Here is a 17846-nt window from a genome sequence, read left to right on the forward strand (position 1 = left end):
GAATACTAAAGCCCTTACAGTTTTTATATTAATTTCACCTATTATTTGAACAGATATTTTTTCAAAGAATCTTACAACTCCACTGAAGAAATTCTATTATTCTTTTCGGAGGGACTTTGCTTCTTCACTTTATTTTTCCTGAAAATATCTTCAATTTACAGTATCCTCTTACAACTACCTTATTTCAGCTATTTCAATGACAGAGATATTTACTTTCAGCATCTTTCCAGTCTAGTGAATCCTGAGGCAATTTCCTTAGGTAGTCCTTTAGAAGCATCTCGTAGCGTGGAATGCGTTGTACTGGTTCTAGCATGTGATGCTGCAATGTCAAATTTCCACACACTTTTTCCTTCTAAAAAATTGTAAACACATTTCAATGTAGTGGGCAAAAATGTTATTAGGATATAGTAAAATAAAAATATGACTGACAAAACATAAATAATGTATTTCAAAACATGCATGACAGACCTTCTGAAAGAAAGCAGAACTACTTTATCAAGCCACATAATTTTAAATTCTTTCCTAAAAAACATTTTTAAATAATTCCTAAGTAGCCAGTAGTAAATAGCCAATTCACAAATAGAAGTTCTACCAAAAAATCTCTCAAACTCAGGTGTATTTTAAATTGGGTTTGTAGTAATTCAGACAAGAGAATTATTACCGAATTAATCAGAGAAGCTCATGACCACTAATTATAAAAAGTCACTTAAATGGGCTACAAATGTATATCTTAGCTATCTGATGAGCGAATGTTTTGTTTCATTTATAAAGTAAAACCCCTAAGCAGTGTTTGCATATTCATTTCCATAATCTTAATTAAAATATTACATTAAAATACACATAGTTACCGTCCCTGGCTTAGAATCACAACACCCTATACAACAGTAAATTTAAGCAGAAATACCTTATCGTATTCCTAGCTTCTCAGTTTACAGAAGGAAGACAGATACCTGCCAGTTCACAGAGAAGCCTACAGGGAGCACTAGAGGGTATAAAACTCATTTTTTTAAAAGACTGATGCATTGCTGAACTCTTAAGCTTTCTTTACCTTTTGTGGATCAGCATTTAAGATTATATACTTACTTCTGAAGCACAGTGCCCTGCATAACAGCACTGGTGTGGACCAACACAATAGTTATGTGCAAGGATCTATAGTTGCACTTTATCCTAAAACAGTATTTGCTATCGGCATCTACAACAAAATGTAGCGGTTTTTCTCATCTCTCAGCCTGTATATTTTGGTCTCTATTTTGCAGTGGAAAGTCTGGATTTGTGTGGGTATTTGCATACATATGAAGGGAGAAGGAGAAGAAACAGAATGCAGTGTGAAGTGGAGAAACCCAACAACCCTCAATTCCAAGGAATATGACATGGTATTTAATTTTCTCTTAAATCCTTTTTTCATCCACAAATCCATATATTTTTATGTACGTGTGTATTACTTGGAGATCTACATTATTCTCCCCATTACCTGAATGTCTTGAACAATGAATTTGAATTGAGGTGATCGTTCAGTCCACGTTTTCACCAATTCCATTGCGTTATCAAAATTCTTCACATACTCTCCATACATCTTGAGGAAAGGGGCTAACTTTTGCAGAATATCTCCAATTCTGGGGGTGGTAGTCCTGTAAAGTAAGAGGGTGGAATCTCAGAGCAAACAGGAAAGAAGAAAAGGTCACACAAGGTTGTAAAACCATTTCAAGTGTTTAATAGTGAACCCTTCTGTTTGGGATCGCCCCATATAGAGTTGTAATGTAACCATTAAAACTGACTAAAAATTAACATAGAAAGAGTGTTTGTATCCTCTTTGATGATATATAACCATTATAGGACATGTAGAGAACTAAAGAAAGAAAAGCTACATATAATGAAAACCTGGAAGGTTTTGTTTGAAAAGCATAGTCTAAATTATATAAATTTATAATTTATTTACCCTCTAAATAGCTAATCTGTGGGTTTGTTTGAGGACTAAATCAATACTGCATAGCTGCCTTTCTGTGCCTTATATAAATGCATGTATTTACATCTTTTATAAATCATTATTTATCAAAAAAAACCCCAAAAAACTATGAAGCAGAGAGAATCCCTTAGATTCCATTTCTTTGTGAGAATTTTCCTACATCTTTCCTGACCACTGGTAGCATCTTCAAATAAAACAGAATAGTAAAGAACCTGATGGAGAGGCAGAGAGAAGTAGCACACTCAATGCACACAAAGAAATCCAATGGCACACACGCATCCCCGAGAACAGTAGGAAAAAACGTTTCACATTTCATTTTCAAGTGCAGGCTCAGAAACTCAGTGCCTCTGAAATTCTAAAAGTCTGAAATCAATCTTGTGGTAGTGGTCTAAAGCGAAGCAATCTACTGCAATTATTTCAGCAGTCTACTCGAGCCCGCCGCTTCTCCGAGGAAAAAGCTATGCAGAAGGGAAAAATTATTTGAAAAGTGAATATTGCCAGGACTGGCCAAGGCTGGTCCAACTCCAGCTGCCTCTGGTGGGGCAGAAGGTATCTATGTATGACCTGGCAGAGGTCTGAGCTACTGTTGGGCCTGGCAACCAGAGAAGGAGACAAGACAGGGTGGGAAGCTGGTCTCAGAATTCACCAAAGCTCTCTAGCCTTAATTAGCTTCACGTATTTGTTCAACCACTCTACATACTACACACATACTTTAAAAGGCAAGCTAGCAATTTAACCCAAAATCTCCTTTCTTTGATTCACTCAATGCTATTTCCCTGGTTTGTCATTTCATTGCAAAAAAACTTATATCAGAAAAGACAGTGGCAATCCTTTGTATCTAAAGACACTGGCACAAAAAGTAATACTTAACTGTTTCACAATTATTACTAGAGAGACTTAAAAAGAAAATGTTAAAACTTTTGTAAACTAGAAGTAATAAAGAGTTTGCTATGTCTGCTCCCTGGATCTCTATAGAAGCTCATTTAAACAGTGCACTGTGTAAATTTCTCTGGAAATTTCACTGTCTCTGAAGTTTAAAAAATTCAGAACTACTTTTTATGTAAGGCTCTTATATGCCCAAAGATTGAAGCTGTGAAAACACACATTCATCATTATTTCAGGTTAAGAGAGACAGAGTCCACATCACACAAGGAGCTCTGAAAGAACAGGAAGGACAGGGGAAGTCGCAGAAAGCAGAACCTTCTAAGAGTTGCATCCTCCCTTGAGGGACTTAAAAGTATAGACAACTAGTTCATCTCATATACAAACACTATGTATCATGGGCCAAAAAATATGAAGTTCTAAATGCCATAGGGTCCAGAACAGCTACTGTTCTCTTGAATATAGAGATATCAGACAGAGAACTATTCAATGGACCCAAATCAGCACTGCACTACAGCCAGACAACAAAGAGCATCATTATATATGTCAAGAAATAGGACCTCACATTGTAGTGTAGGTACAGAAACACTTCGTATTCCTATGTTATTGGACCATGATCTCGTTCACACACCCATTCTAAGAACTCAAATATGAAATAGCTTACTAATTATGATTTGTAGCTTCTCATTTAAAATTGTCACGGCTGCAAGACAACTAATCAAAGGTCTGTAAAATCACGGCACAGCAAAGGTGGCTACAGAACAACTGCTTTCTCTTCTGATATATAAGCTAACAGGCATCCAACAAAATTGCAAGTTGCAGCTTCACAGCAAAAATCAGATGAGTAAGTTAGCTCTGTAATTGCCACAGATTCCAAAACTTTGTGTTGAAAGACTGAAATAATCTCTTCACCAACCACCCCAGCCCCAGGCTGTGTACTTGAATTCTTCCCCAGGTATCTGCTGTTGGTCGTCCTTGGCTACAAAAGACAGTGTTAGATGGGTATTTTATTATGGGATCACTGTTGTGCTCTGTTATTCTCTTTTCATGAGAAATATATTTCAGCAAGGCTGTTTCCGGTGTTTCCAAGCTGTATGTTCTAGAAGAGGTATTAAGCTCCAGTTGTTGCTCAACTCATTCAAAATGCAACTACTAGACAACTACATTTTGATGCCATAAGCTTAGGTTCACAATGCCTTTTCTTCTAAGAGAAAAGAATCTGCTTTTGATCTGCTTTCCCAGTTTCAAAATCTATTTATTTTTACCTTAAGTTTTCAAAACAAATCACAACTCAAGGCAAATGTTGGGATTTTTTTATCCAGCTATTTTTATTGGAAGTTAACGAATGACAGCACCAGTGCTTAAATCTACCAACAGAACATAATTAAGTATTTTCTATGTCCAGTTAAAGGAACTGCTGATGAAAATGAACTTTTTGTGTGGCAGAAGCTTTTGTTTCAGAGAATCGGGGGGGGAGACAAAATTATCGCAGATTTTTCTTTCAGCAATGAACAGATATTTCTTGTTTCAACAGACCCCTTCTTCTCATTCCTCCCAAACGTATAATGTTTTAGGGCTATTTAAATAGGTGGTGTCAGATAGAGCATGGAGGTTGTTTCTAAGCAATGCCCATGGTAGGGGAAGCCCCTGGCAGGGGGGCTGGAACTAGATGATCTTTAAGGTCCCTTACAACCCTAACTATTCTATGATTCGATTCCATGATAAATGTAGGAAACATAATATCCTTCTGATGCAATTTATTAGTTTTGCACTAGTACACTCAAAGCTCATCTGCAAAAGTATTTTATAACATTTGAAGCTATGTAACTATACATGTTATTAGTGTGCAATTCAGCATTTTGCAAATATGTAAGGTAGTGCAACCCATCTTCTGCGCTCTATAAAGTGCCTAGAGTAAAATGTTAAGAGCGCATCACAAATTGCATTTCAAATATATACAGCACTGACATAATATAGTGTAAGCGTCTTTTTAAACATTTTTGGACTAAATTAAACTCCACTTCTCACGAAAATGCACTCTATTTGAATCTAGGCGTTTGTATTTCCTAGTAGATATTTTTGGTTGATCCGAAGAAAAGAGTGGATTTACTACAGTCATTCTGAAGGAATGTAAGTTAAGGCATAAACTTCGTTACATTTCATGATGCTTAGGTTTTATTTACTTTCTTGCATTATAGACTGTACAAGGCTACCATGTATTTGTGCATGGTAACTATTCTATTTTAAAGTCAATAAATATACAGCTTGTTGTCTGAAGTCCCACTGTGTGGTACGAGATTTTTTTCATACGTCACAAGAATACATTATTTTTTTATTTTTAGTGTGATTTTGACAATTAGGTGTTCTATGAAAGTGTAACTAGAAATGATATCTGGATAAATACTACAATTTCTCATGATAAACCCCAGATAACATGGAATATAGCAACCAAACAGGTGCTGAGGTGAAACAACTGCATGAAACAATATTCATAAATTTTTATTGGGTTCAGTTTGGGGTTGTTTGTTTTTAAATGAAGTTTGTTTTAAAATGAAGTTATGGAAACAGCAATGTTTTGTGAGGTTTTTTTTCCTTTTTTTTGACATGACACAAAAAATGCATGGCTGTATTTTACTGTCTCCAGAAGAGCATACACCAAGGCAGGAGAAAGATACTAAAATAGTACATGACCATTACAGAGGATATTTACACCTCAGCAATCCTTCTTGCTTGCTCCAAACAGAGGTCCTGTCAAGAAAAGCTGAGGAAAAAGTGTTCCCAAAACATTCCTGACCTGGATGTAGATTTAAAACAGAAAACCAAACCAGAGAAAACCAAACCCATATCCCATCTTATTATGGAAAGCAATAATGACAAATGTTACTGTGCTACAAGGGGAGCACAAACCAAATACATGCTATTTATCCCAATTTCTTATGATGTGCAAGAAATTCATCAGGTAGTACATAATTTCAGTCTGAATCCCCAATTTAGCAAGACATTTAATCATGAGTAATCTCACCATCTTCAGCAAAATACTTCTCCTTTATTTTGAGCAAATGATGCAAATCCTCTACTGAGTCAGATCCTGATGAAGAGTAGAAGAACAGATGATGTTCTGCCCACAGTATTTCCTGAGCCTAGAGCACTTGATTATGAAGGTACCTTCCCTACCTCAACCCTGTAACAGAGTTTCTACACACAAGGTTTTAGTAGTACATTAACCAGTGAATCACCTCTTACCATTCTTGCATTCTTTTCTCAAGTTCTGGAAGTAAGAATTTACTGTGGAAGGCATTTATCGATGAAATATTAGAAAAGATTTTGTTAATCACTTCTGCTGGAAATGAACCTCTGTTGGCCTCTTCAAGAAGTCTGGAATAGAATACCTGCAATACAGAAGAAGAGCCCCAAACCTATCAGCCTATTATCTTTATACAATGGAAGAGTACTTATCCACCTCTCCTTCTCCTACTGAGGCAAGATTAATATTTCAATAATACTGACAAACAATGACAAACTCATTTATCGTATTTTCCTCACCAGAATTTAAAAATTTCTCCTCCACTTACGCTCCACCTTTTTTTTCTTGTGAGCCAGGAAAGTGCTGTAGGTGGAGCAGGCATAAGGAAAGCCAAACTGTAATATTGCCATTTTGGACTGACTCCAGCCATCCTGTCTGTTCTAACAGCTAGATCAACTCAAGTTTTCCCAATCTTCCCATCATGTTTTCCACTCTTGTTTTCTTCTCAATTAGCATGATGTCTGATCACCATTTAGCCCAACCACACTCCTTGTATGCTGTATCCCCTTATCCTTCTGAAATCAAAGTAGTTGGCAGACTATGAACGGTCCCCACATACCATTTAAAGCACAAAAGGGTCCCAGTTTGGACTGGACTCTACTGTAGTCTCTTAAAAAAATATAAAGATATTTTACCCATCGGTGGGCTCTACCCAGCTAGATGCAGCTACAAAACAACAAGAGATGCGTGCAGCTGTTGATGTGCACATAACATAAAAGAGTGCTTATGTGGAGCTCTGGTGCCTCTATCTCCCTCTTCCATGATTGAACAGATTGTATCTCCCCAGAAAAAGCTTCAGAAGTTTGGGTAAAGGCTTGAGAAAGAAGAAAAACTCTGAAGACAGGAACACTGATGATCCCAGTGGAGACAGCAAAAGTATCTTAAAAGAGACAATGCCATACACTTTTACTTATATTTTAAAATATGCTCATTTTGCTGCACCTCCGAGAGGATAGTTAGCTAATTTTGACTAGTTACTTCAAAGACTATAAAAGGTTACATAACTTTTTAACCAAGTTTAGAAACGTAACAGTCCCTTCCCAGTCTTCTCCTTCCTTCTCATTAGCAGCAGTTGAGCAGCTGTGTTTGAAACTCATTTTTCAGAACTCTGCCCAGTTAGTATTTGGAAAACAAGCGCAAGAGTAATGCACTTAATGATTGCATCAAGGAAAATAATTGCACATGACCCACTAGAAAAATCTATGAATGAATTAAACATTTTTCTTTTCCATTTTTAACCTTCTCTAAATCAGAACTCTTTTTTTTATAATACTTTACCTTTTAAAATACACACTATACCCGTCCCAATGCAGGATCCACTTTCATGAGGATGATTACTTAGATCCTTGAGCAGTCTGAACAGTTATTATATCAGTTGATGCTTTTCACTCTTTCCTGAACACTGCATACAAGACTTAGGCATTAGACTGAGAAATTAAAACAGTGATGCCTGAGAATACTATCATGGAGTAAGGCAGTGCATAGATATAAGTACCCAATTAAAGTGGATGCAGGTGTTACGTGGGAAAGTAAACAAGGCTTAAAAAGTAAAAATATGCAAGAACTAAAGAGAAGCATTTAAGAAATATCAGTTTGAGACTACAGAGCACAAGAATTTAAATTTTTCCTTGCAGAAGAGTAATTCCTGCTTACTTCAGCAGGAATTATTCTAAGCATACAGTGGGGAAAATAAGGCATATAAAATTTAGAATGGGAATCTTCCTAGGCTCTTCAGAACCAAAAAAAGAGTTCTGTTCAGATGGCTGAAAGATTTGAAAGATTTAGTAAATTTCTAGTGGGCAGGCAATTTCAGTACTACAAGATCACACCCTTCTTGTCTGTGTCACCAGATGCCACAAAATGCGTGAGCATAAAGTTATCCACCGCCTTTGTTGCAAGGGCTACCAGTAGGAGATTCACACTACTATTGCCTATAGTAACACTGACACACAGAAAACCTACTCCAGTACTCTTCACAAAATTCTATTACTTTTTAAAGAATAGTGTTCTTAAAATAGAAACACAGTGGAAGTTATGCAGCAGCTGCAAATGTCTGACTGAAAAAGTCAGCAAAATGTGAAAAACATACTACCTTTTATGTAATTTATATACACACTTACGTACAGCCATTCATGTGAATTCAAGGCAAGAAAATAAAAGCAAATTGAAGAAAAATGTACCCCATCTAGGAGGTCAAGTCGGCTAACGTAGGCTTTTTCTGTTTGCAGAAGTTCACTGGCAATTTTGTGACGTTTCTGTTCATCTGTCTCCTGGAGAAAAATAAGAAGAGCTCTTAAGATACTGGAGGAAACAATTTAATATTAAAAAAAAAAAAGTTGAGAAGATTACCTTACAGTTCAAAAGACAATTGAAATCCAAGCTTCGCATTCAGTCACAGACATCCCATTTTGAAAAATACGAATTTTCCAACAGTTTAATCAACACATTTAAAAGTCAGAGAAGGATAAAAATCAAACTGCTGAGTAAAACTCAAATACTAAGACATTTAGCATTTCTCATTTTGTATAAGGGTCTTCGTCAGAGCACCAATTCTCTACTTAATACAACAGCTCACCTCCTGGTAATCAAGTTCCATTGCCATTTCAGAGCAGGAAGAACTAATTTGCAGAGTAAGAGGGAACAGATGGGATTAGTTGGTGTTCGCCCCCACCCCCGTTTCAAAAGTTATTGGAACTGCATGTTCTTTGCATGATAGAATTATTGAAAAATACCGTACAAAGTGGTTTATGTTCATCGATATACTCATTCCTGATTTAATTGTTGATTGCAATTAGAGGACTCTTTCACTAGGTCTTTATGGAATTCACTTTAGCACCTTAAAGGAAATTTTCACTTCAGAGATTTTCATTCCACAAAATGTATTTTTGATTCTTCTGCTAAATGTAAACTTAAAACATCCATTCAAACTTCAATATTAAACCAAATATGTAAGAATATTAAATTATGAGTTGCTATGAGAAATTCTTCAAAACAAACCATGAACGCACAGGTTTCTATAACATTAAAACTTTAGGGAAATGCCTTGTGCTCACAATTCAACAAAATGACACTTTAATCAGAAGATTTTTCTTCCAGATCTACTGCTAGTGCTGAAAAGCGTTCACATCTAATGACATCTGAGTCTTTTCTAAGTAAATGGCAGTCTTAGCACGGTGCTCATGGGGAAGTGGTAATTTTCTAGACAAACCATACAAAGACTTCATGAAAAATACAGAAGAGCTTGAAAGAGTTATTTCTGATTTCAAACTGCACGCTGCTTTTCACAAGAGAATGATAAATACTTGCAAGTACATTTATAAAGATAGTTTGCAGAATACTGAACACCAAAGTACACTCTTTCCACTTAAAGGACTTCAGTGGCTTTTTTTTCCCCTTTTTCAATACTCAGTCAGTATTTCAAATTTGAACACATTTCAGTTCTAATCTGCAGTGTTAACAGTCACACTGCTACACGGCAAGCCTCCTCCCTAAATACAAGCTTTCAATAGTGACTTCAAAGCTGTTCATTAAATCTGTTTAAATCAGCATAGCAACCACAGTAACCTACAGAACAGCATTTCATATGCTGTCAAGAGACATTGCAGGGAGCTGGAGGATTAGCTATTGCAGCTACCACATGCTGTTTAGTGCAGCCATTTACAAAGGTTTTCACATGTGAGCTTGAGGTACAAAACCATGAAGGCTACTGGTTCCTCAGCATTATTTTTTCTCCCCCAAACCTCATTTTCTCCCTGACGCATTGCTATAGAACCAATCATCAGTTTTCAGAAGATTACCTGATTACTTGAGAAGGAAAATTACACATACCGGACTTGAAAATATCACACAGAATAAGTAATTCAGAGAAAGCATTTAATCCTCACTCCTGAGTCAGGGCAAACCCCTCTTACTCTCCTGCTATGCTCTGACCACAGCTTTCCCATCCTCTCAGTATCAATCCTACACATCTTCCTAATCTTGAAGGTCAGTCCAGACATCTTCTATGTAGGAAAAAAGGCACACCACAGATGAGTTAGCCTTTAATCACAGTGATATGTTCTTATTCCAACGTGAAAATACTCAACTACAGGGTTAGATCAGTGCAAGAACAGAATTACATTACTAGTTTACTTTTAGAGAAGTCCTCAGTTTCCTACTTCACTACCTCAAAACTTGCCCACGTGTTACATGAACTTCCAGCTGTGTTTTCTACTCCTAGTTCCATCCTCCTCCCTACTCATTCTCCCACTTCAGCGTCTTATCTGGTATCCTAACCAAAGAAAAACACCTGGTTTCCACAAAGTCACTCCAGCTTCATTTCTGTTGGAAACAATAGGGCACAGGCTATTTTGCTAGTAGTAGCATCCATCTCCTGTGGAGCTTTTCTGGATGGAAGTGGTAGCCACTTGTCCTGAGCACATGGGGTGAATTGGGACAAGACACACAGGCGGACATATGGGTGCTGGCAGCGCCATGCCATATGGCAAGGCACATTTGGTGGAAAGACTCACTATTACATGAAGCCAGTGCCACAGCCAGCTTAAGCCAAATTTCCTGCTTTCAGGGAACTCAATAGCAGCCATCCCAGCTCTGCCAAGGCACAAACTATGCTGCACTGCACCACTGCCCCCAGCTGCCAACCCATCCCTCCTCGGAGCAGGCACACAGGGAGCAGCCAAGCTATGGGTTCAGAGCAGGTACACTCCGAGAAGGGCCACAGGTTCCACAGACCCAAATTTGGCTATTCCGAGTAGCAGGAAGCAACTCTTACAACACAGTTGTGACAGTGAGAATGACATGAAGCTGTTTATTACCAGAGCTGTTCAATGAAACAGCCTTGAAAAAAATCTTGATATAATGGGGAAAAAAAAAAATCTTAAAAGAAGAAATTTTAAAACTTGCGAAAAACACAAAGCTAGTATTCATCTTCTGAGAATTTCAATGCTTCCCTAAAGAACTACTGTATCAAATCTATAAAGAACTGCAGTATCAAATCTAATTGTTAACAGTAAGAAGAATTTTACTTCTGCGTTAATTCACAAATTAAGCTTTATTTTCACAGGATATAACTACAAAAGCACACCTCTTTCACAAGCAAGATAATAAGATAACAGAAATTAAAGATATGGGCACATTTTTTTTCTGGAACAGTTTTATATTTCTCTCCTAGTATTTCTCTATGCTTTTAGTCCATTAGTCTTTATACTGAGTTCTTTGCCATTAACAAAAGAAATGAGACGAAAATGTCTACAAGGTGTACTTGGACACATACTCTTTCACTTCAAGTGCAAGATCCAAATGATTTCAGGGAACCTTTCCAACTTCCTTAACAATCGGTAACACACTGCAACTCAATGTATAAAACTAATCAGGAATGGCACATAGCATGATATATAGACATTGGTCACATTGTTATGGGATTTCAACTGCTGATCAAAATATCAGAAATGTGAGGTAGCACTAGGTGCCTGAGGTCTACTTCAAAGCAGAATGAAAAATGCCTGAAGAAGCTTTTTAAAGCACTTAATCAATTTTAAAAAAAGCAACTCTAATCTCTTTCAAATAAAATATGAAAGTTGAATAAAACACTACTATTCATTCTGTGGCTGCAGCTGAAGTGAATTCTCAGCTCTGCCTGTATTGCAGAAAGTAACCTTTGAAAAATTGTCTAAAAATGGAGTTTTAGTTACATCTCTTTAGACAATAAGCATATAAAATTTGGCATGGTGCATAACTACTCCAAATACTATAACTTTTTATTTCTTTTAATGAAATGGTTTATATGCTAAAGCATACATACGTAAACAAAACCCAAATGTATTGCTTAGCGAAGACAAGATATGACAATAACTCAAGTCAGTCATTGACATCATCTCCAACACTGTGAAAAAGATATTTCTTTTGTTGAATGAATTATTAGCTGAAGTATTTCAAAATTAATAAACTCAACAAGACCATACTTCCCTTTCTATCCAAACATTTTGCAAAGTGCATCAGGCAGGACTGAAAACTTGTGTCTCTATATAGGATGCTTAAAATAAATATTTCATCTAGATTTAGTTATATATCCTTTAGTTGCACATCTGCAGAATCTTTATATCACTATTGATGTTCCTGAACTCTGAAGTTAAGATGAAGTATGAAAAATGCTGCTGAGGATATGTGCTCTTTGCATCTGCATTCGTATTTCCTAACACTGTTTTTACATTATTCTAAGCTTGCAAAAATTACACTAATTTAAAGCAGACTTCACATAAAAATAAATCCCAACATCGTCATAACTTTTTACCCAACTCATCTCCCATGAAGAAAACAATACCTACCAACATGATAGTGAAGCTGCATATGATTCAACCCCGTTCAAGGTACTTAAGGGCTTTGCTGTAATATATTAAGTCACACAGACAGGATAAGAGACGTAGACTATGAACAAATATAATTCAATTTATGTTGTGTTTGTTTGTTTGCAATGCTGAGATCAGTCTAAATTAAAAGAGTGGAATTTTCTTTCCTAAAACCATGTCATAGGTGCTTTGTGATCCCAAGCTTTCTTCCCTAAGTAAATTTTGAGAGAATTTAACGTTTCCTTTAGTCACTTGAGTCCTCAGTTTCTGAAATCAAGGAATGTGCTAAATTTTGCAAGGCCTGCATTGAAAGTCCTGAATGCTACCACCACCTTCTAGCATACTAACGCCATGCAACAGTCCACTGCACAAACGATGGGCGAGTTTCTTTCAGAAAAGACAAGAAAAACCAAGAAAAAAACCAAGAAAAGCAAGACAATTTAGATGCTTATATTGGGTACTGACAATAAACAGCTTTGTTCATGATTTACTGTTGCTGAAGATGAGCATCAAATTGTAGAACCAGGAAGAAGCTGGTAGAACCTCTCTTTCTCAAGTGTTGCAGTGGTTAAAATGTCACTAATTTAGCAAGGAACTTTCATTCTTTTAAATCAAAACTTCACCTTACATTTAGAAATTGATGATCTCCACAGGTTTTGGACCTGAAATAACAGACCCCCAACACTGCCATTAAACAGGAGACATCAAGTAAGGACATTCTTAAAGATGCGCAATGAATTCTTCCCCATCTGTGACATGCATGCATACAGTCTATATCCCTCTTTCCTATTAGTCTCACAATAAACACCAAAACATTTGTCATCTTGTCTTCAGTTAGTTCTAGCAGCAGATTTCTCACAAGATGTTATTTAGTATGTTAATTGATTGGGATGTCCTTGTACTATTCAGCCTCCGCACTTCAGGCAAACCGAATTTTATGACAGAAGGTGCTTCTGCTGCAAGGCAGGAAACTCCACTTTTAACTGTCTTTCTCGTTGTGATATTTGTGGTTTGTGACTTTCAAACCAATACAGTAAATAAGAGAAGTAAAACACAGAATCATAGAATAACCAGGTTGGAAGAGACCCACCGGATCATCAAGTCCAACCATTCCTATCAAACACTAAACCATGCCCCTTAGCACCTCATCCACCTGTGCCTTAAACACCTCCAGGGAGGGTGACTCAACCACCTCCCTGGGTAGCCTCTGCCAGTGCCCAGTGACCCTTCCTGTGAAAAATTTTTTCCTAATGTCCAGCCTAAATCTCCCCTGGCAGAGCTTGAGGCCATTTCCTCTTGTCCCGTCCCCTGTCACTTGGAAGAAGAGGCCAGCACCCTCCTCTCTACAACTTCCTTTCAGGTAGTTATAGAGAGCAATGAGGTCTCCCCTCAGCCTCCTCTTCTCCAGGCTAAACAACCCCAGCTCTCTCAGCCGCTCCTCATGAGACTTGTTCTCCAGCCCCCTCACCAGCTTTGTTGCTCTTCTCTGGACCCGTTCCAGAGCCTCAACATCCTTCTTGTGGTGAGGGGCCCAGAGCTGAACACAGCATTCGAGGAGCGGTCTCACCAGTGCCGAGTACAGAGGGAGAATAACCTCCCTGGACCTGCTGGTCACGCCGTTTCTGATTACAAGCCAAGATGCCATTGGCCTTCTTGGCCACCTGGGCACACTGCTGGCTCATGTTCAGTCGGCTGTCAGCCAACACCCCCAGGTCCCTCTCCTCCAGGCAGCTTTCTAGACAGACTTCTCCTAGTCTGTAGCACTGCACAGGGTTGTTGTGCCCCAAGTGCAGGACCCGGTACTTGGCCTTGTTAAACCTCATGCCATTGGACTCTGCCCAGCGGTCCAGCCTGTTCAGATCCCTTTGCAGAGCCTCCCTACCCTCCAGCAGATCGACACTTCCACCCAGCTTAGTGTCGTCCGCAAACTTGCTAAGGGTGCACTCGATACCTTCCTCCAGGTCATTGATGAAGACATTGAACAGGGCTGGACCCAGCACTGAGCCCTGGGGAACCCCACTTGTCACTGGCCTCCAGCTGGATTTCACACCATTTACCACCACTCTCTGGGCCCAGCCAGCCAACCAGTTTTCCACCCAGGAGAGTGTGTGCCTGTCCAGGCCAGAGGCTGACAGTTTCCAAAGCAGAATGCTGTGAGAAACTGTGTCAAAGGCTTTACTGAAGTCCAGGAAGATACATCCACAGCCTTTCCCTCATCCAGCAGCCGAGTCACTTGGTCATAGAAGGCGATCAGGTTAGTTTGGCAAGACCTGCCTTTTGTGAACCCGTGTTGACTGGGCCTGATCACCCGGTTCTCTTGCATGTGCTTCATGATAGCACTCAAGATCACCTGTTCCATGACCTTCCCTGGCACTGAGGTCAGACTGACAGGCCTGTAGTTCCCTGGGTCCTCCCTGCCACCCTTCTTGTAGATGGGCACAACATCAGCCAGCCTCCAGTGCAGTGGAACTTCCCCAGTCTTCCAGGACTGTTGGAAAATGATGGAAAGGGGTTTGGCCAGCACATCCGCCAGCTCCTTCTATACCCTTGGGTGAATCCCATCCGGCCCCATAGACTTGTGGGTGTCTAGTCGGGCAAGCAAGGCTCTGACCACCTCCTCTTGGATCATGGGAGCCTCATTTTGCTCCTCTGGCTCCTGGGTTTGTACACAGAGGGAACAACTTTCTTTACAATTAAAGACTGAGGCAAAGAAGGCATTACGTAACTCAGCCTTTTCCTCATCCTCTGTCACTGTTGTTCCTTCTGCGTCCAATAGGGACTGTATGGTCTCCCTAGTCCGCCTTTTATTATTGATATATTTATAGAAAGATTTTTGTTATCTTTCACAGACTTTGCCAATCTGATTTCTAGTTGAGCCTTAGACCTTCTGATTTTTTCTCTGCACAATCTCACTTCCCTCCTGTAGTCCTCCCAAGAGGCCTGTCCCCTCTTCCAGAGCCCATAAACATTTCTCTACTTCTTGATATCACTCAAGATCTCTCTGTTCAACCAAGCTGTTTTTTTCCCCTGCTGGCTTTTTTTCCGGAACATGGGGATGGCTTTCTCCTGAGCTGCTAGGATTTCCTTTTTGAAGAGCTCCCAGCCCTCCTGGGCTCCCTTGCCCTTGAGTACTGTCTCCCATGAGACTTTGCCAACCAGCCTTCTGAAGAGTTCAAAGTCTGCCCTCTGGAAATTTAGTGCTACTGTCCTGCTAACCACCTACAACAGAAAACCCTATCATCTCATGATCGCTTTGTCCAAGGCGTCCACCTACTGCCAACATCCCCCACAAGGCCTTCTCTGTTCACAAACAGCAGGTCCAGGAGGGCACCCTCCCTTGTTGGTTCATTCACCAGCTGTGCAAGGAAGTTGTCTTCCACACACTCCAGGAACCTCCTAGACTGCTTCCTTTCTGCTCTATTGTACACCCAGCAGATATCAGGCAGATTGAAGTCTCCCACAAGAACGAGAGGCACTGATCTAGAGATTAACCCCAGCTGTTCATAGAAGAGCTCATCAGCTGCTTCTCCTTGGCTGGGTGGTCTCCTCTGGTCATTGGGGAAAATGCAAGAACACTGGAAAATTCAGTAAGTTTAGTCTGCTTTTCCAGAACCTGCAAGGATATGACTTCTAGTCAAATCTACAGCAATGAGGAATAAAAAAAACCCCGAACTGTCAGAACAACTTTATTTCAAAATAAGCTCTCTTTTCCGAGTCTAAAGAGCAATTGGTTTTTTTCTCTGGTTTTGCACCATTCCACAATTTAATTCACCCTTTCTAGCAGTGAACTTTGATTATTTCTGTTCTACAGGTATGCATTTACAAAGCAATAGCACCACTTTCTTTTCTTCCCTGAATTAGGAAATATGTCTTGTAGGAGAAAAAGATGATACTTTGCATCAGTATCGAAGTTTATATATCAGATAAGCAATTTAAAGTTTCTCTATGACTCACATGCATCTGCTCCTATTGCTTTTAATCATTTGCACCTAGACTTGCTAATTAAAAAGGGCAAAAGAGTGCTGTTAGTCTGTATAGTGCTAGTTCAGCTGTACTGCATGCCAGTTTGAAGATTCGTTACTGACTAAGTGAGCGCTTATCAAAATAACAGATTGTATAAATACTCTTGCTTCTTCCCAGTGCCTGCTTGGAAACGGTAATATCTTAAAGCTCTAACAGACCTCTCCTGCTCCTCACCATTCTCCCCCTATTCCAGACAGCATAGCAGCACATCCACAGGGACCACTTCAGTCTAGAGGCTGCATTAAACCAATCTAAATCAGTGTTTCATTTTGTAAATAGTGGCCCTTAGATCAGTCTGCGGTAGACACAGATCTTAATTTCACTGAACTAAAGGAGATGTGCTCGTGTCGCAAGTGAGCTGGTATCTTGGCAAGTGCTGCTCTGACCTAAGAGTCATCCTGAATGGTGGTCTTCTAGTTTAGTTTCTTGTAGGTTATTTGGGGCTTTTTTGTTTGGTTTTGGGTTTTGGTTTTTTTTTGGTTGGTTGCTCTTTTTTGGTCATTGTTTTTTATCCTCCTAGCACTAGCAAACAATACTTCTAGTGACAGACACCTGACAATCTGACTGTTGGCCAGTCAGGGCAGATCACATGCGCTCGTCACCCAGCAGCTCAAAGACAGATTTTGATGAGATTGCTGCCATTAGTATTTGCCCACTTCCTTCCTGGACTTTACAATAGGACTGCCTCCCACTTCTGCTTCTTCCTGAAAACGCTGCAGCACTTTACTGTGTGACTTGGATTCAAGTATAACATCGTCGCGCACAGAGCATTCAGCACTTTCTTGGCACGGACACGGGAAACAGGCGTTACTGAACAGGAGATAGAAACATAATGGGAGGTGTGGCAGGTTAAAGGTGCCTTGGACTGTTACCAGGCTTATGCTTAGATGGGAATCATAATGCTCATTCATTACTGGCAAAAACAACCCCCCATACAAACCAGAACCCCCCCTCACATGCCAGCATCTTCTTGTCATTACCTAGGATATTTTATCCTGTAATACAGAAAGATTTGAAACCCACCTTTGCCTGACACAGAGTTTACTTGCAAGCATGTACATATCTGACCCCTAGCAAACCAAATTCAAGGGCAGAGAGGTCTGGAGTTAACTGATGCAGGTGTACTCCTGACAGGCAGTGAAGAGCTTTATCAGTGCTCAGCTGTTTGGCTCTGCAGTGAAGAGGAAGGCTGACAGGGTCAAGCTCAGCCCCCTCTGTCATGACTCGCTCATAGCATGGCTAGACCAGAACAGTTAATGATGTTTATTAGTCATCAATGCTTCAGTATGGTAACTGCATAATCAAACTTTTAGAAGCAGATATATGCACA

The 17846-nt window shown here is 39.3% G+C and overlaps 2 protein-coding genes across 4 annotated transcripts in view; one reads left to right on the top strand and one right to left on the bottom strand.

Moving 5' to 3' along the window:
• AMN1 (antagonist of mitotic exit network 1 homolog) overlaps positions 1–17846 on the top strand; it is a 469636-nt gene that overhangs the window by 21329 nt on the left and 430461 nt on the right. The window lies entirely within an intron of this gene.
• Positions 1–17846, bottom strand: part of LOC138722177 (protein bicaudal D homolog 1) — a 305608-nt gene that overhangs the window by 9929 nt on the left and 277833 nt on the right. Inside the window, exons 12-15 of one of the 3 annotated variants that reach the window (XM_069860071.1) lie at positions 8330–8419; positions 6089–6234; positions 1472–1628; positions 214–352 (exon numbers count right to left, since the gene is read on the bottom strand). In XM_069860071.1, coding sequence (XP_069716172.1) covers positions 214–352; positions 1472–1628; positions 6089–6234; positions 8330–8419 — 532 coding nt within the window. Of the gene's footprint in view, positions 1–213; positions 353–1471; positions 1651–6088; positions 6235–8329; positions 8420–17846 lie in introns of those variants that run through there. The other 2 variants (XM_069860158.1, XM_069860079.1) reach the window with 2 other exon arrangements.

Source organism: Phaenicophaeus curvirostris, chromosome 1 (assembly GCF_032191515.1).
Source record: "Phaenicophaeus curvirostris isolate KB17595 chromosome 1, BPBGC_Pcur_1.0, whole genome shotgun sequence".
In the NCBI taxonomy this organism is placed as follows: domain Eukaryota; kingdom Metazoa; phylum Chordata; class Aves; order Cuculiformes; family Cuculidae; genus Phaenicophaeus; species Phaenicophaeus curvirostris.